At 44.9% G+C, this 19,598-nt stretch overlaps 1 protein-coding gene across 2 annotated transcripts in view; it reads left to right on the top strand.

Moving 5' to 3' along the window:
• The window catches only part of LOC140191052 (adhesion G protein-coupled receptor E3-like), an 87,658-nt gene extending 70,401 nt beyond the window's left edge, over window positions 1-17,257 (top strand). The window contains exons 14-17 of one of the 2 annotated variants that reach the window (XM_072248123.1): window positions 2,130-2,221; window positions 11,486-11,654; window positions 13,658-13,744; window positions 16,137-17,257. In XM_072248123.1, the coding sequence (XP_072104224.1) occupies window positions 2,130-2,221; window positions 11,486-11,654; window positions 13,658-13,744; window positions 16,137-16,154 (366 nt within the window). In that variant the 3' untranslated portion in view covers window positions 16,155-17,257. Of the gene's footprint in view, window positions 1-2,129; window positions 2,222-11,485; window positions 11,655-13,657; window positions 13,745-16,136 lie in introns of those variants that run through there. The other variant, XM_072248124.1, reaches the window with a different exon arrangement.
• The last annotated feature ends 2,341 nt before the right edge of the window (window positions 17,258-19,598 follow it).

Here is a 19,598-nt window from a genome sequence, read left to right as displayed (position 1 = left end):
TCTCCCTCTCCCTCTCTCTCTCTGTCCCTCATCTTCAATTTCTCTCACTCTCCCTCTCTCCCCCTCTGTCCCGCACTGTCAATCTCTCTCACTCTATCCCATCTCTCCCTCTCCCTTTCTATCTCTCTCTCTGTCTCCTCTCTACCTCACTGTCTCCCTCTCTCTCCCTCTCACTTCCTCTCTATCTCCCTTGCTCACCGTCTCTCTGTCTCTCTCTCTATCTCCAATCCACTCTCCATATCTATCTCCCTCACTTTCTCCCTCTGTCCTTCTCTACCTCGCCCTCTCTCTCTCTATCTCTCCCTCCCTCTCTCTCTCCCCCTCTCTGTTCCTCTCTTTGCTCTCTCTCCCTCTCACTCTGCCTCTCTTCTTCTCTCTCCCCCCTCCCTTCTACCTCTCGCTCCCACTCTCTTTTCCTCTCCCTTGCTTCCTATCTTTCCATCTCTCTATCTCTGTCTGGCACTCTCTCTCTCCTTCTGTCTCCCTCTCTGTCTCTCTCTCACTCTCTCTCTCTTCCTCCCTCGCTCCCTTTTGCTCTCTCACTCTCTCCCTCTCCCTCTTTCTCCCTCTCTCCCTGTCTATCTCCTTCTCTTCCTTTGATTCCCACTTTCCCTACCCCACTATTCCCCTATCCATTTCTGTTTCTCTTCTCCTCCTCTCTCTCCCTCTCTCGCTCTCCCTCCTTCTCATCCTCACTCTCCCTCTCTCACCTTTCTGATCTCACTTTCCCTCTCTCTATACTTCGCTCTTCATCTTTCTCTCTTACTCTATCTCCCTCTCATTCCCTCTCTCGCGCACTCTCTCTCCCTCTCTGTCTTGATCTCTATCCCTCTCTCTCTCCACCCCTCTCTCTGTCTCCCTCTACCTCCCTCTCTCCCTCCCTATCCCTCCCTATCTCTCACTCTTTCTCCTCTCTCTCTTCCTCTCTCTCCCTTTCCCTCACTCTCTCCCTTCTTTCCCTTTCTTTCACTCTCTCTCCCTTGCTCCCCCTCTCTCTGTTCCTCTCTCTCCCTCTCTCCCTCTGTCTCCATCCATCTCTTGCCCTTTCTGTCTCTCGGTCTCCTGCTCCCTCGTACTCTCTCTCCCTCTCCTTCACTCACTCTCCTCCACCCTTGCACACTCTCTCCCTCTCTCTGTCCCTCTCTCTCTCTCTCCCTCTATCTCTATCTTCCTCCCCTCTCTCACCCACTCCCTTTCTGTCTCTCTCTCCCCTCCCATTTTCCCTCTCCCTCTCCTTCCTCGCTCTCACACTCTCTCCCTCTCTCCATCTCGCTCTCTCTCTCTCTCCGTCTCTTTCTCCTTTTCTCACTTCCTCTCTCCCCTTCTCCCTCTGTCTCTCTCCTTCACACCCTCTCTCGCTTTCTCTGTCCCTCTCTTCCTCCCGGTCTCACTTCCTCTCCCATTCTATCTCACTCTCTCTCTCTCTCTGCCACTCTCTTCCCTCCCTTTCTCTCCCCTACTCTCTCCTTGTCTCTCCTCTCTCCCTCTCTCATCCTCTCCCCTTCTTTGTCTTTCTTTTTCCCCTCTCTCTCCCCCTCCTTCCCTCTCTCTTTCCCTATCTCCCCCTGTTCCACCCTCTCTCTCCCTCTCTCTCTGTCGCTCTCCCTTTCTCTGCTTTTCTCGCCCCCCCACCTTTCTTTTCTCCCTTTCTACCTCATTCTCCCTCCCTCTTTCTTCCCTCCCTCTCCACCTCCCATTCTCCCTCTCACTCTCTCTCACTACTTCTCTCCTTTCTCTCCCATTCTCTCTCTCCCTCTCTTTCCCTCACACTCTCTCCCTCGCACTCTCCCATTCCCTCTCTCCCTCCCTCCCCTCACTCTCCCTCTCCCTCGCACTCTCCCCTCCTCTCTTTCCCTGTCTTGCTCCCACACTCCATCTCTCCCTCTTCCTCCCTCTCCCTCTCTCTCCTTTCTGTCTCTCTCTGCCGCTCTCTTCTTTCTCTGTCTCTCTCTCCCTCTCCCTTCCTCCCTCGCTCCCTTTCTCCCACTACCTCTCTCCCTCTCTCTCCTTCTCTCTGTCTCTCTCCCATTCTTCCACTCTCTCTCCTTTCTCTCCCCCTCTCCCCTTCTCCCCATCTCTCCCTCTTTCTCACCATCTCTCTCTCTCTGTCTCTCTCTTTCTCTTTCCAGGTCAACTCTTCCCTATTATTCTGGACCCTCTACCTACTGAAATACCATTTTGACTCACGCAACAAGGAAATATCGAAGCTGAAAGAAACCAAGTAAGTGACTTGATGGGTTGTAAAGATGATGAGAGACATACTGTACCTGTAGATAGAATGGACAGCCAGCTCCTTTCTCCCAGGGCCACAATCGCTGATATGAGAGGACACAATTTTGAGGTGACTGGAGTAAGATGGGGGGGATTTCAGAGGTAGGTTTTTTTTTAACACAGATAGTAAGTGCCTGGCATACATTACAGGGTTTGGTGGTGGAGGCAGGTGCAATAAGGATATTTACAGGAAGAGACTCTTATGAATCATGGATGAAAGGAAAGTTGAAGGGAAGTTTAACTTACAGTAATCTTGGATTTCGTTAAAAAGTCAGCACAACACTGTGGGCAGAGGGGCCCAGACTGCGCTGTGCTGTTCTCTGGCCTATGTTTTAAGTGTCCGGCACCATCCAGCCTCTCTGGTCCTTCACATGGGGCACAATTCTTTCCCAGAAGGTGCTGTTGTTCATGACCTGGCAGAACACAGAGACACTCTGACTTCCAGCCCATGGTGCTCGACCCATGCCGGAAGGTGCCAATTCTGTCGGGTGTATCTGACACTCCAGGGTAAATATATGCACTTGCATCAACAACCTCACTTTACACACATCACTCTAGAACCTCGAGCGGTCCTTGGGCTGGGAACCCCTGCTCGAGATAATTATAGGGAGGGGATGCCCCTGTCACCCTATCCATGTACGTACCCCACATCTCAGAATCAAGGTTTATTATCACTGACATATACCATATTTGCTGTTCTATTGGAGCAAATGAGCTCTGTATTTTATATTAGAACTTTTTTTTTGCAATGGATCCCTGGTGAGTGAGTGGGCTGAGAGTGAGCTGGGTCCCAGGGAGTGTCTCTGTCCATGGTGCTGCTCTCTGCTGGTGTTAACAGTGGAAGTGGGGAGGGAGCTGGCCAGAGCTTGGGCCAAAGGCTGCCCAAGAGGAATGTACTTGTGTCCATGCTGAGTAAGGGTATCATCAGGATTGGCTGTAATAATGCCACTCTTCCTCTGGTCCCACTGCCAGGAACAGATTCACAGACAATATAAGTCTGACAGTCTCACCAAAAGCTGGGATCCATCACTAAGGTCCCATTAAGATGGTACTTCTAAATTCTGAGAGAGAGCAAGCAGAGGCAATATGGTGTTATGAAGGGAATCTCAAGTAAAGTAAAGAAGCGGGGGGCAGAGGGTTTTCAGAAGGCACTTGAACATTGCTCTCCAACAGAAGTACTCATTCTGGGGACAGAGCTGCATGGACGGAGGAGGTGATTCTGAGCAGCCTGGTCTAGGTCATGGGGCCTGAGGGTGAATGGCAGCCTCACAGCCAAATCCATCAGTCACCCTGAATACCATTGATGCATCTCTAACCCTGTCTCCCCAAGCTCCATGAACATGGGATCCTATCAGTCAGTGCGTTTAAACCTGTTAACCACCATTGAAGGAATTTCACAGGTTAAGGACTATTGGCCTATCCTAAGTGTCTGACACACCAGGCAAGCCAAACCCAACTCCTGGCCTCTGGATTCTTCAAGAAAATAAAAAGTCAGCTTAATCAAACATCAATATGACCTGATGATCTGAACCCTTCTTGTGTTACTGTTTGTGGGAGCTTGCAGGAAGCAAATTGATTGCTGTGCCCTGCAGAACAGGTTCATCAAGTTAATTCCTAGGCAGGATGGGGCGATGTTTGAAGGATGTTTGAGTAGTTTCGATATTCGGTCACTTGAGTTTATAGGGTGAGAGGGGGCTCTTTGTAACGTAAAACATTCTGAAGGAGATTGAGAAGGTAGGTGTTAAGATGACGCTCTCCCACTGGGGCCATCTAGTTTCAGCGTAAGTGGTGACCCCTTTCAGAATGGAATGAGGAGGGACTTCTTCACTTGGTAAAGTGTGAATCTATTCCCCAGAACAGTGTGGAGGTGGAGATATTAAATATTTCAAGACAGAAGTTGACAGACGTTTGAATTATGAAAGAGTCGAGGGGTTTGGGGGAGTACGAAAGGCAAGATTGGACTGTGCATGATCTTTACAAATGACTGAGCTGGATCAAGGGAGTGGTTTAAACTAATATAACAGTGGGATGGGAACCAGGATGACAGAGCTGAGGATGAGCTGGTAGGTTTACAGTTAGATAATGGATGTAACATGAATGTAACGAAGGACAAGCCAATGATTGGGTACAAATTCAGACAGAGCAAAGAGTTAAATTGTACCACAGAGGCAAAATTCAAAAGGGTGAGGAATGCAGGACTGAAGGTGCTATACTTAAATGCACATAGAATTCAGAATAAGGTGGACGAACTCATGACGCAATTAGAGATTGGTTGGTATGATGTTGTGGGCATCACTGAGTCCTGGCTGAAAGAAGGCCATAATTGGGAGCTTAATATCAAAGGATATACTTTTTGTTGGAAGGACAGGCAGGAAGGCAGCGGTGATGTGGCTCTGTTGGTAAGACATGTAATTACATCTTTAGAAAGAGGAGACATAGGGTCAAAGAATGTTGAATCTTTGTGGGTGGAGTTAAAAGATTGTATGCTAAAAAAAACCATTATGGGGATCGTATATAGGCCTCCGGATAGTAGCCAAGATGTGGGGTTCAGATTGCAAAGGGAACTGAAAAAGACACGTAATAAGGGTAATGTCACAATTGTAATGGGGGACTTCAATATGCAAGGGGATTGGGAAAATCAGGTTGGTGTTGGATCGCAAGTGATGGAATTTGTTGAATGCCTATGAGATGGCTTTTTAGAGCAGCTTGTGCTTGAGCCTACTTGAGGAAAGGCCATCTTATATTGGGTGTTGAGTAATAACCCAGATCTTATTAGGGAGCTTCACATAAAGAAACGCCTAGGAGACAGTGATCATACTATGATTGAATTCATTCTGCAGTTTAAGAGGGAACAGCATAATTTACATGTATCTATATCGCAGTGGAATACAGGGAATTACAGAGGCATGAGGGAGAAGCTTCCCCGGTGGATGGAGGGGGATACTGGCTGGAATGATGACAGAGCAGAGGTAGCTGAAGTTTCTGGCAATAGTTCACAAGGTGCAGAATAGATATGTCCCACAGAGGAAGAATCCAAATCGCAGGGGTAGGCAACCGTGGCTGACAAAAGAGGTTAAGGACTACATAAAAGCCAAGGAAAGGGCATATAAGGTAGCAAAAGTGAGTGGAAAGTTGGATGATTGGGAAGCTTTTAAAATCCAACAAAAGGCAACAAAAAAAACTATAAGAAGGGAAAAGATGAAATATGAGTGCAAACTAGCCAATAATATAAAGCAGAATACCCAAAGTTTTTTCAGTTATATAAAGAGGAAAAGGAAGGTGTGAGTTGACATTTGATCACTGCAAAAATGATGCTGGTGAGGTAGTAATGGGGGACAAAGAAATGGCAGATGAACCTAATGGGTATTTTGCATTTATCTTCACTTTGGTAGACAGCAGTGAAGACAAAGGATGCTCTTGAGCATCATGGTGCAGGAGTGAGTGCCATTGCTATTACAAAGGGAAAAGTGCTAGGCAAACTCAAAGATCTTAAGGTGGATAAGTCACCTGGGCCAGATGGACTATATGCCAGAGATCTAAGAGAGGTTACTGAAGATACATAGATACATTGGTCATGAACTTTAAAGGATCACTTGATTCTGGCATGATCCTGGAGGACAGGAAGATTGCCAATGTTACTGCTGCTTTTAAGAAGGGAGGAAGGCAAAATAATAGGCCAGTTAGCCTAACCTCCTCATGCCGAACTTAGAAGGAGCAAAACAGAAGAGCTAAGAGACAAGTTCAAGTCAGCAAAGAAGAATCTCTTTGCCACCTATGAACAACTGAAGGAAGAGGAACTAGCTGAGAGGATTAGAGAGGTAGAGGCTGCTAATGAAGACAAGCAGCATGGAGAAGCATGGCGCCTAGTCAACGAGATCAGCAGACGGAAGAAGACCCCATCAGGTCAAATAAATGGTAAAACAGCAGAGGACTGTGTCCAAACATGGTTTACCCACTTTTAGAACCTGCTGGGAAGCCCTCCAATGATCACGGAAGAAGAAGAGGACATACCCACGATACTAATGCAAGTCGACATCGGTGACGGCCTTCACAATTGAGGAACTGAAGAAAGCCAAACATGCACTCAACCAGGGCAGGAGAGCTGGACCAGATGGGATACCACCAGATGCCTTGAAGAACTGCGACCTGGACGACATCTTGCTGGACATATGTAATACGGCAAACCAGAAGGCGATAAACCAGAATAGTGGTCCCTCTCAAATATTATCCCAGTCCCCAAGTCTGGATCCCTCACGAAGACAGATAACTACCATGGTATCAGCTTGACTTGCATCTTAGCAAAGTTATACAATCGGATGATCTTGAACGGGGTTCACACCACCATTGACCCTAAGCTAAGATTCAATCAGAATGCTTTTTGGCAGAAGCGCACAACAGTAATGCAAATACTTGCTGTCTGTAGAATCATCGAGGAAGTCAAGAAGAACAACCGACCAGCCGTGCTTACTTTCATTGATTTTCGCAAAGCTTTTGACTCCATTCACCGAGGTAAAATGCTGAAGATCCTGAAAGCTTATGGAGTGCCAGACCGTCTACTGAGAGCAATAGAGTCCAGCTATACCAAAACCATGGCAAAAGTTGTATCAGCAGACGGAGAAACAGCAGTGTTCGAGCTCCTAGCTGGTGAGCTGCAAGAAGACACTCTGGCACCCGACATCTTTATAATCGTCCTTGATTACGCTCTGCGTCAAACTACCAAAGATCATGACAAGCTTGGTTTTGCCATAAAACCAGGGCGAACCAGAAGGGTCAGACCAGTTACGCTTACAGATCTCGATTTTGCAGATGACATAGTCCTGCTCTCTGACCAGATGGAGGAAGCACAGCAGCTACTGACGAAAGTGGAAATTGAGTGCAATAAAATTGGACTTTACCTAAATGCTAAAAAGACAGAGTACATGGCATTTAACTGCGACAAAGGTACTCTCAAGACTGTAAAGAATGATACCATTAAGAAAGTCTTTGACTTCAAATACCTCGGGTCAAGAATGATGAGTTCGGAGAAGGACATAAACATATGGAAGGTGCTGGCGTGGAGGGCTATGAACGACATGAAGGAAATTTGGAAGTCAAACCCGACCAGAAGGCTTAAAAAGAGGATCTTCATAGCAGTCATAGAGTCCATTCTCACGTACGGATGTGAGACATGGACACTCACCAAGACTGTTGCTATACACTAATGCTCCGGTTGGCTCTTGACGTGAGTTGGCAACAGCACATGACGAAAGTCGAGCTCTATGACGACCTACCGATGCTCACTACTAAAATCGAGGCGAGAAGACTGCAACTAGCGGGGCACTGTCTACGCCACCCCGAGTTACCTGCCAGCCTAGTCATCATATGGGAGCCCAAGCACGAGAGGATGAACCCTGCGCGCCCTCCCAAGACTATGGTTAACAGGCTCCTAGAAGACAGCGGCGCAACTAATGTAGATGAACTGAACACACCGATGAGGGAGAGGGTGAAGTAGAGAGTCTGTCATCGTGCCTGATGCCGGCCCCCTAGGCCTGAGTCGACGTAGTAGTAGTAGCCTATCCTCAGTGGTTAGGAAAGTTTTGGAGTCTATTATTAAGGATAAGGTTTTGAGATACTTGGAGACTAATGATAAAATAAGTTAAAGTCAACATGGTTTCTCCAAAGGGAAATCTTGCCTGACAAATCTGTTAGAATTCTTCGAGGAAGTAACAAGCAGAATTGGCAAAGTGGATGTCAATTACTTGGATTTTTAGAAGGCATTTGATAAGGTGCCACACATGAGACTGCTTAACAGGATAAAATTCTATGGCGTTACAGGAAAATTACTGGCATAGATAGAGGAATGGCTGGCAGGCAGGAGGCAGTGAGTGGGAATAAAAGGGGCCTTTTCTGGTTGGCTGCCAGTGACTAGTGGTGTTCCTCAGGGGTCAGTATTGGGACTGCTACTTTTCACATTGTTTGTCAATGATTTAGATAATGGAATTGATGGTTTTGTGGAAAAGTTAGGTGAAGATAGGTGGAGGGGTAGGTAGTGCTGAGGAAGCAATGCGATTATGGTAGGGCTTAGACAAATTGGAAGAATGGGCAAAAAGTGGCAGATGGAATACGGTGTTGGGAAATGTATGATAATACATTTTGGTAAAAGGAACAATAGTGTGGACTATTACCTAAATGGGGAGAAGCTTCAAACATCAGAGGTGCAGAGGGATTTAGGAGTCCTTGTGCAAGACTCCCAGAAGGATAATTTACAGGTTGAGTTTGTGGTAAAGAAGGCAAATGCAATGTAGGCATTTATTTCAAGAGGAATAGAATACAAAAGCAAGGAAATAACGCTGAGCCTTTATAAGACACTAGTCAGGCAACATTTAAAATATTGTCAACAGTTTTGGGCCCCATTTCGCAGATGGATGTGTTGTCTTTGGACAGAGTCCAAAGGAGGTTCATGAGGATGATACCAGGAATGGTGTTAACATATCAGCAGCATTTGGCAGCTTTGGGCCTGTACTCACTGGAATTCATAAGAATGCGTGGGGATTTCATTGAAACCTACTCAATGTTGAAAGAATTAGATAGGGTGGATGTGGAGAGGATGTTTCCAATGGTGGGGGTATCCAGAACTAGAGGGCACAGCCTCAAAATTGAGGGGTGACCCTTTAGAACAGAGATAAGGTGGAACTTTGTAGCCAGACAGTAGTAAGTCTGTGGAATGTTCTACCACAGACTGCGGTGGAGGCCAAGTTGGTGCATAGATTTAGGAGGAAGTTGATCATTTCCCGATCGGTCAGGGCATCAAAGGATATAGCGAGAAGGCAGGTGTTTGGGGTTGAGTGGTATCCAGGGTCAGCCATGATGGAATGACAGAGCAGGCTCAATGGGCTGAATGGCCTAATTCTGTTCCTATGTCTTATGATCTTAAGGGGCTAAATAGCAACACCTATTTCTGTTTCTTCTGTTTTATGCAATATACTATGTACCATGGAGAGCATTCTGACAGACTACATCACTGTCTGGTACGGGGGGCGGTGGGGGGGGATCTACTGCACAGGACTGAAAGAAGCTATAGAAAGTCATAAAATTAGTTAGCTCCATCTTGGGTACTAGCCTCTGTAGTATCCCAGATATCTTTTTAAAAAAGGAGGGAGAGAGAAACCGGGGAATTATAGACCGGTTAGCCTAACATCGGTGGTGGGGAAAATGCTAGAGTCAGTTATCAAAGATGCGATAACAGCACATTTGGAAAGCGGTGAAATCATCGGACAAAGTCAGCATGGATTTGTGAACGGAAAATCATGTCTGACGAATCTCATAGAATTTTTTGAGGATGTAACTAGGAGAGTGGATAGGAGAGAACCAGTGGATGTGGTATATTTGGATTTTCAAAAGGCTTTTGACAAAGTCCCACACAGGAGATTAGTGTGCAAACTTAAAGCACACAGTATTGGGGGAATGGTATTGATGTGGATAGAGAATTGGTTAGCAGACAGGAAGCAAAGAGTGGGAATAAACGGGACCTTTTCAGAATGGCAGGCAGTGACTAGTGGGGTACCGCGAGGCTCAGTGCTGGGACCCCAGTTGTTTACAATATATATTAATGACTTGGATGAGGGAATTAAATGCAGCATCTCCAAGTTTGCGGATGACATGAAGCTGGGCGGCAGTGTTAGCTGTGAGGAGGATGCTAAGAGGATGCTAAGAGGATGCAGGGTGACTTGGATAGGTTGGGTGAGTGGGCAAATTCATGGAAGATGCAATTTAATGTGGATAAATGTGAGGTTATCCACTTTGGTGGCAAAAACAGGAAAACAGATTATTATCTGAATGGTGGCCGATTAGGAAAAGGGGAGGTGCAACGAGACCTCGGTGTCATTATACACCAGTCATTGAAAGTGGGCATGCAAGTACAGCAGGCGGTGAAAAAGGCGAATGGTATGCTGGCATTTATAGCGAGAGGATTCGAGTACAGGAGCAGGGAGGTACTACTGCAGTTGTACAAGGCCTTGGTGAGACCACACCTGGAGTATTGTGTGCAGTTTTGGTCCCCTAATCTGAGGAAAGACATCCTTGCCATAGAGGGAGTACAAAGAAGGTTCACCAGATTGATTCCTGGGATGGCAAGATGTTCATATGATGAAAGACTGGATTGACTAGGCTTATACTCATTGGAATTTAGAAGATTGAGGGGGGATCTTATTGAAACATATAAAATGCTAAAGGCTAGATGCAGGAAGATTGTTTCCGATGTTGGGGAAGTCCAGAATGAGGGGTCACAGTTTGAGGATACAGGGGAAGCCTTTTAGGACCAAGATTAGGAAAAACTTCTTCACACAGAGAGCGGTGAATCTGTGGAATTCTCTACCACAGAAAACAGTGGAGGCCAGTTCATTGGCTATATTTAAGAGGGAGTTAGATAAGGCCCTTGTGGCTAAAGGAATCAGGGGGTATGGAGAGAAGGGAGGTACAGGGTTCTGAGTTGGATGATCAGCCATGATCGTACTGAATGGCGGTGCAGGCTCGAAGGGCCGAATGGCCTACTCCTGCACCTATTTTCTATGTTTCTATGTTTCTATCTTCAAGGAGCAGTGCCTCAGAAAGGCAACGTCCATTATTAAGGACCCCCATTACCCAGGTCATGCCCTTTTCTCATTGTTACCATCAGGCAGGAGGTACAGAAGCCCCAAGGCTCACACTCTGCGATTCAGGAACAGCTTTTTCTGATATGCCATACAGTTCTTAAATAGGCATTGAACGCGTGAACACTACCTCATGTTTTTTATATACTATTTTTAAACTATTTAATATACATACATATATATATTTACTTTTTTTCTTTCTCTATTATCATATATTGTATTGAACAAGTTAACAAATTTCACGACAAATGCTGGTGATAATAAACCTGATTCTGATTCCTCTATCATAACTGGGTCTAAGTTCTGGGACTCACTCATCCACCTCCCTGTGGGAGTACCTGACCCAGAAGGGAAGCAGGACTTCAAGGAGGCAGTTCACCACCAACCTTCTCAAGGGCAATTTTGATGCAATAAACAACGTCCTTTCTAGTGATGCCTGGGGGACCAGCAATGTATCCAATAAACACATTAAGAATATGCTTTTGGCTGCTGGGAAAACGCTGAGGGTATGAAAGATCCCCTATGAAATGCATTTCTTCATTCCCGTGCCTTTCATTCACATGGTCTGTTTTTCTTCTTTTCTACAGAACCCTAACCATTAAGGCGGGCGCACGGATATTTGTTTTGGGATGCACATGGATCTTTGGAATATTTTATGTTGATGAGAGCACTGCGGTGTTCGCCCACTTATTTATTGTTTTTGCCAGCTTCCAGGGTCTATTCATTTTCCTTATTTACTGTGTTTTCAATCGCCAGGTAAGGACCTCTTCCCTACGGAAACATATTCTCCTCTGGTCCTACTCTCTGCACACTTGTCATTGTAATGAAGGCTTACATAATCTTTTAATGAACTGTGAATTGGGAGCAAGAATCCAGCACGTGGACCTTCATGTTTCCACTGCTATTTAATAAGGTCAGGCTGATCTGAATGTGACCTCAAATCTTTATTCCTCATGATGACCTTTCAACCCCTTTCCTATCCAAGAGCTCTCTACATCTTCCTAAAGTTTTTCAAAGACTCAGAATCCACTGCCATCTGGCATTGTAGTTAGAGTGGAGGGCAGTCTCGGGCTACAGACAGACCTTGATCAACAGGTAAGATGCACAGAGCCATGGAAGTTAGAATTTAATGATGATGAGTGTGAAGAGATGAGGTCAAGTGTAGAGCTCTACTCTACAATCATCAGGCTTCTAAATAGCTTCACTCGTCTCAACTCTGAATCGATTCCACAACCTACAGACTCACTTTCAAGGACCCTACAACTCAGTTTCTCAGTATTTTTTTATCTGCACAATTTGTCTTCTTTTGCACATTGGTTGTTTGTTGGTGTTTATGCGTCATCTTTTTTCATAAATTCTGTGGTATTTCTTTAATTTCCTGTAAATATCGGTAAGAAAATGAATCTCATGTGGTGACATATACATACTTTGATTATAAATTTACTTTGACTTTGACGTTGACAATGAATGTCAGGTTTTAAGGGAGTATTGAGGGACAGGGATACCTTGGTGTACAACTCCATAGATCCTTGAAGGTAATGACACAAGTTGTAAAGAAGATATATGGGATGCGAGCCTTAGGACATAGAATAGAAAAGCATGGAAGTTATCGTACAGCTGTATAAATCTTTGGTGAGGTTGCATGAGGAATACTGAGTGCAGTATTGGTCACCTCTATCTAGAAAGGGTATGATTCCTCTGGAGTGGGTACAGAGGAGGTTCATCGGCATAATGCCATAAGACCAGAGTTAGGAGCAGAATTGGGTTATCTGGCCCATCGTACCTGCTCCTTCATTCCATCATTGCTGATATATTTTCCATCTCAACCCCATTCTCCTGCCTTCTCCATGTGACCTTTGACACCCTTACTAATCAAGAACCTATCAGTCTCTTCTTTAAATATACCAAATGACTTGGCCTCGACAGTCGCCAGTAGCACAGAATTCCATAGATTCACCACCCTCTGGCTAAAAAATTCCTCCTTGTCTCTGTACTAAAGTGATGACCTTCTTTTCTGAGACTGTGCCCTCTGGTCCTAGGCTCTCCTACTATTGAAAACATCCTCTCCATGTCCATTCTATCAGGGTCTTCCAATATTCAGTAGATTTCATTGATGTCCCTCTTCATTTTTCTAAACCCCATTAGAAGAATTATCTATTAAAATAATCCAGATTTGTATGGCATAACACCTGCTGCTAAAAACTAAGAAGTTTCTAGAAAAATACAAAATCAGCTGTATAGTGATTATTGGAAATTTCACTGAAAAAATATATGTACGTACCTAGGTGATTAAATAAAAAAAAGTAAGAATAGACAAATTAAACTACAAGAAAATTAACAATTCTACAGTTGGGATGTCCTGATGAAGGGTGTCGGCCAGAAAGGTCGACTGCATTTTTTCTGTGGATGCCGCCTGACCTGCTGAGTTCCTCCAGCATTGTGTGTGTGTGTGTGTGTGTGTGTGTGTGTGTGTGTGTGTGTATTGTTCTTGATTTTCAGCATCTGCAGAACTTCTTGTGTTAACAATTCTACACCCCAATCCAACAGCCCCAAGGGACTTTGCATAGTTCACATGCAGGCTGAGGGTAGAAAGTCCAACCCTAATTGACCGACTGAATAGGAAGTATCAGTGAAGATGCCTGTAGAAGAGGTTATTACATAAATTTAAATTCTTTCCTGACTTTTGGACACAGCATGTTGAACAGATGAAAGTGTTCTCAAAGGCAATAATTGGCTGAATTACTCTCATCTCATTGAAGGTGGTTAGTGAATTCCGGAAATGGGTGACCAGTAAGCACAAGAGTTACACCACTGAAACCGTACAGTCTGAGGTGAACACAAACGAGGTAAGGAGTTTTTATGCTAAAGGCTGTATCTGTAGGAGAAATATTCAGGTTGATGATCTTGCACCTGAACTGTTCCTGTGGAAAGCCATCTATCCGAAAAGTTACCTGTTTCTCTTTACACACCTGGTGAAGGAGAAAGAAAGGGCTGGTACTGGGCCCATTGTTATTTGTCATCTAGATCCCAATCTGGATAAGAATGTACAAGACATATTTGGTAAGTTTGCAAATAATACTAAAATAGGTGAAATAGTGGACAATAAAGCAGATAGTCAAAAATCACAAGGGGATCTTGACCAGCTGAGTAAATAGACCACAGAATGGCAAATGGAGATGAATTTGGAGGAGTGAAATTTGGAAAGTCAAATCCAGGTAGGATTTTTACAGAGTATGCAGGGCCCTGGGGCCCTGGGAAGTGTTGAAGAACAGGGAGATCCTGGACTGCAAGTAGACGAGTCCAAGTCCATTGGAAGCTGGAGACTGGAGACCTGTCATGGAGTTAAAGGAGTGTGTATGTGCAAGGGTCAGAGGGTATTGCAGCTCTTTTATTTGTTGTGTTCTGTTTTATTCTGCCGAGTCCTTGTGGACATGTTATGTCAGAATCAGAATCAGGTTTATTATCACGGGCATGTGACATGAAATTTGTTAACTTAGCAGCGGCAGTTCAATGCAATGTTGGCACTGGAATGTGTGACAACACTTGCAGGCTGCCCCCAGCACAACTTCAGGTGTGTTGGTTGTTAATGCAAACAATGAATTTCAGCGTACTATTTGATATACTGAACATGTGGTAATAAACTTGAATATTGAATGATTCTCTGATGGTGGAGTCATGGGTAGAGAGGGTTGCGAAGAGGACTTTTGGCATGCTGGCCTTTATAAGTCAGAGTGCTGGGTGCAAAAGTTGGGAGCTAATAGCGCAGTTGTACAGGGCACTGGTAAGGCCACTTTGGAGTAAAGTGTTCAGTTTTGGTTGCCCTGAGAGAGGAAAGATGTTATTAAACTGGAGAAAGTACAAAAAATATCTACAAGGATGTTGCTAGGACTGAAGGAACTGAGTTATTGGACGAGGTTGGTTCAGCTAGGACTTTGCTCCTTGGAGTACAGGAGACTGAGAGGTGATCTTACAGGGATGCGCAAAATAGAAGGGCATAGAAAGGGTGAATGCCTTGTCCTTTTCCCAGGTTAGGATCTCAAGAACTGGAGTGAAAAGGTTTAAGGTAAGAGGGAAAAGATTTAATAGGAGCTTAAGGGAATCATTTCATTCAAATGGTGATAAGTGTGTGACAGGAGCTGCTGGAGGAAGTGGTTGAGTTATGCATTATGATAGCTTTTAAGAGATAGATGAATGGGTATATGGATTGAAAATTTTTAGAGAGATATGGGGCAAACATGGGCAAATGGGACTAGCTTGGATGGAGACATCTTAGTCAGCATGGACCAGTTAGCCAAAAGCCTGTTTCTACACTGTATAACAGAGTAGAGCAGTAGGATAAGCACACATCTCTGAGGTGCATCTATGTTGATTGTCAGCAAGGAGGGAATAGTATTACCAGTCTGCAATGACAATGGTCTCCTGGTAAGGAACTCTATGACTATGAATTACATGGTGAAAATAGCTGATCCAACACACTTTTGGATTCCAGCAGTCTTCTCTCATGATCTCAGCTCCAGACAAGCAGAGCCCCTGCAACCAGCCAGTTAGAGTTCTACGGTAGTAGAACTGAAGTTCAGAACCATGGAGATGGTGGGAATGTTGCTGCCTCCACTTGTCTCTCTGCTGCTGGCTGAGACCCAATGATTGAATAACAAGGCAGTTTGCTCCCCTTGCTGGGAGTGGTATGTGCAGGGTCATGGTAAGATACCTCAGCCTTGCCCCATCCTCTCCACACCCCACATAAGTGGGCGCCAGTCCAACAGACTATTATGGGCCACTGTAGGTGATGACCACACTGTGGCTTTTGTTCCCATTTTTAAAATTTAGTTTCATTTGGATATTAGCGTGGAACAAGCCTACGAGCTGCATCGCTCAGCAACCCATCTATTTAACACCAGCCTAATCACAGGACAATTTACAGTAACCAATTAATCTACTAACCAGTATGTCTTTGGACCGTGGCAGGAAACCGGCACTCCCGGAGGAAACTCTAGCAGTCACGGGGAGAACATAGAAACTCCTTACAGACAGAGTTGGAATTCCAAATTCTGGAAAGTCCAAACTGTGATAGTGGCACCCCTGAGTCCTTCCTGCTGACAGAGAAACCTCAGGGCTCTGTCTCTCCTGGCAAGGCGACCAGGGCAAAGAACAGGGAATTTTCACCTCTGTAAAGATGGTCTTAACTGTATGTGGACTGGATCAACACAAATAATGGCAATCTCTGTTTTGTTTCATCAGACTTATAAAACAATGTAATCAGAGGGATGGTTCAAGACCCAATGACAAGACTTGTCTCAGTGGAGATTCTTTCTTTAATGGTGTCTCACTCTTGTTGTTCCTGGCTCTGAGGATTGCGGGTTTAAGTTCCACTCCCAATGACAGAAGTTACATTTCAGGTCTGGTTACACCTCCAGAGTTAGTTAACTTGTCCTGAATTTGTTGAAAATGCGCATTTTTAATTTAGTCTTTAAGTGTATGTATGAAATTGAGTCTGTATAGGAATGTGTGTGAGAGATGGTATTTTTGTATACGTGATTATAAATTTACTTCTGGACATTTACTAACTTTTGCAAAGCCATCCTCTGTTATTTTGCTTGTTGTTCCTTATGACTGCAGTGCTAACAAGGTTGAGAACATGAGCAGTATTAGGCCATCTGAGTCTGCTCTGCCATTCGATCATTGCTGATTTATTATGCCTCTAGCATCCGTTCTCCTAGCTTCTTTCCATAACCATTGACAGCCTTACTAATCAAGAACCCATCAACCTCTGCTTTAAATATGCCAACGATTTGACCTCCACAGCCATCTGTGGCAACGAACCACCTTCTGGCTAAAGAAATTCTTCGTCATCTCTTTTCTAAAGGGACGTCCATACAAAGTCCAGACTGGTGCATCTATACAGCTCAGACACATACAGATCAGGCATACACATGTAGACCTGACTCTGACAGATACCAAACCCACGTAGTAGATTGATACACAACTTGGATATATACACAGTCCGCGTTCACACAAAGACAAGCACGTACACAGACCTAAAGCACATGCGCAATGGCCACATACACACACACACACACACACACACACACACACACCACTCAGGGTACTGAGGGCAATTTAGCCAGGCTGTGATTGGCTAACTTATGCACCAATAGAACAAATACCACACCTTCTCTTCTTCCTTTATGCAATGAACCAACATGTAGAAGATGCTTGCTACTATAGTGTAAAAACTATGTGTATAAGAACATGCTTGTGTGATATTTTAATTGAAGTAAAGTTGTTTATTTACAAAGTTGTGCATGCTTGAAAATCACTGTACGTTGATCAAAATTCATTTAATCAAAGTATCTTAATAAATAAATATCATAGCAACATTGTCAACTGCAATGTGTCATTATTCAGAGTGAATTGTAGAAAGAATAGAGATGATTGGATAATTCTCCTGTCACTCAGACTCAGATCCAGCTCTGCCGAGTCTGAGGGGGTTGATTTTAAGTTCAGAATTTGTACAACACAACTGGTCTTTCATTGATGTAGATGCAGACACCATGTCCCAGAGAGAATGGAGGCAACAGATCTGCTTGCTGTAGAACTAATCCTTGATTTTAAATAGAGTCAAAAGAGACAGCAAATGAGCCCGTGGACATTATCTTACTATTTTTGTTCTCTTTTTGCACCGCTTGTTTTTTTATACATATTTCTTGTTGTCTATTTTATATCTTGCACTGTAATGCTGCCACAAAACAACAAATTTCACAACGTATACCAGTGATAATAAATCTGATTCTGATTCTGACTCAGACGCTGGAATGGGGCACAAAACACTGCTGTGGGGGGTGGGGAGACGTTCAGCAAGTCAATCTTCATCTATGAAGGAAAATAGACAGTCAATGTTTTGGATCAAGACCCTTCACTGAGACTGAAAGATAAAGGGGACATAGACAGTGTTATGGGTCAGGGGAAGGGGGCGAAGCAGATAGGTGTATTGTGACTGACTAAAACTAAGCAACACAGAAGCTGTAAGTGGGTAATATAAATGTCTTTATTCTTACAGCAAACTTTCAGGAAAGTAATCCAAGAAAAAAATGGATTTATGCTTCTTCAATAGTTCAATGGTTCCATTTAATATCAGAGAATATATACAATACCTAACCTGAAATTTTTACTCTCTGCAGACATCCACGAAACAGAAGAACCCCCCCAAAAGAATGAATGACAGAAAAAGCACAAGAACCCCAAAGCCCCCTGCCCTCCTCCCACAAGCGAGCTGCATCGACCCTCCCCCTCCCCTCCCCCCTCACTTATTCTAGCATAAGGCAGCAGCATTCCCACCAGTCACCATGCAAGCAAAAGCAAAGCCCCCAACTTTGTAGATCGTGATTGACAGTCCATGAAAAATTAACTGTTCACTCCAGCATTTCGACATCTCTCCAGAAATTGCTCCTTCCACAGTAATCAGTGGCAGGAGCAGGCCACAGTGTTGAGATTTCTCACAGATCGGTGGCACGTGTGTGAAAGGAGACCTTCGCGGGTGTTCGGGCTCATTCCGGCGGCCCAGTCAGTGGCAGGAGCATGCCACAGTGATGAGGTTTCTCACAGGCTGGCGATGCTTGTGTAAAAATACAAAATGGACAAGTGGGGAAGCCATTGTTGGGAGTAGGCATGTCAGGCTTTGGCTCAAAGGAGGCCTCAGCTCAGAAGAGGCATTGGCTCCGGGTGAGTTCCTGTTATGGTTCCCCTTTTTTTTTCTTAGAGTACCTAGTGTACTAAATAGCTGTTGTATGTTCTTCATGCAGGATGCTGGAGTTCTGGGAGTCCCAGAGTCACCCAGGGAACTACATCTACATGAAGCACACCCAGCTGCAGCTCCTTGAAGACCATGTTAGGGATCGGGAGCAGCAGCTGGATGACCATCGGCTTGTACGGGAGAGGGAGGAGATCATCGATCAGAGTTACAGGAAGTAGTCATCCGAAAGTTGCAGGAGGCGAGTAGTTGTGTGACTGGCAGAGGAAATGGAAACGTGAATAGGCAGTTAGCGCAGAGTGCTCCTGTGGCCATTCCCCTCAAAAACAAGTATCCCATTTTGGATACTGTTGTGGGGGGAGGAGGTGCCCTCCCAGAGGAATGTCACGGAGACCAGGTTACTGGAATTGAACATGGGTGCTGAAGGGAAAGAGGGAGAACACAGGAGCGGCAGTGATAGGGGACTCAAGTCAGGGCAACAGACAGGAGGTTCTGCAGATCTGAATGGGTCACCCAGATGGCATGCTGCTTTCCAAGTGCCAGGGTCAGGGACATCTCAGATCACGTCCACAGTATTTTGGAGGGAGAGGGAGAGCAGCCAGATGTCTTGGTACACATTGGTACAGTACCAATAACATAGGAAGGAAAAGCAAAAAGGTCGTGAAAAGAGAACTCAGAGAGCTCGGCAGAAACCTGAGAAGTCGGACCTCCAGGGCAGTAATTTCTGGATTGCTGCCTTTGCCATGCCTCAGTGAGGTTAGAAACAGGGTGGTTTAGCAGATAAATGCGTGGCTGGGAAGCTGGTGCAGAGGGCAGAGCTTCAGGTTCTTGGATCATTGTGCTCTCTTCTGGAGGAGGTATGACCTGTTCAAAAGTGACGGGTTGCACCTGAACGCAAGGGGGACCAATATTCTCATGGGCAGGTTTTTAAGAGAGGGTTTAAGCTAATTTGG

Source organism: Mobula birostris, chromosome 32 (genome assembly GCF_030028105.1).
Source record: "Mobula birostris isolate sMobBir1 chromosome 32, sMobBir1.hap1, whole genome shotgun sequence".
NCBI classification, from domain to species: domain Eukaryota; kingdom Metazoa; phylum Chordata; class Chondrichthyes; order Myliobatiformes; family Myliobatidae; genus Mobula; species Mobula birostris.
This window is presented reverse-complemented; position numbering and strand designations above follow the sequence as displayed.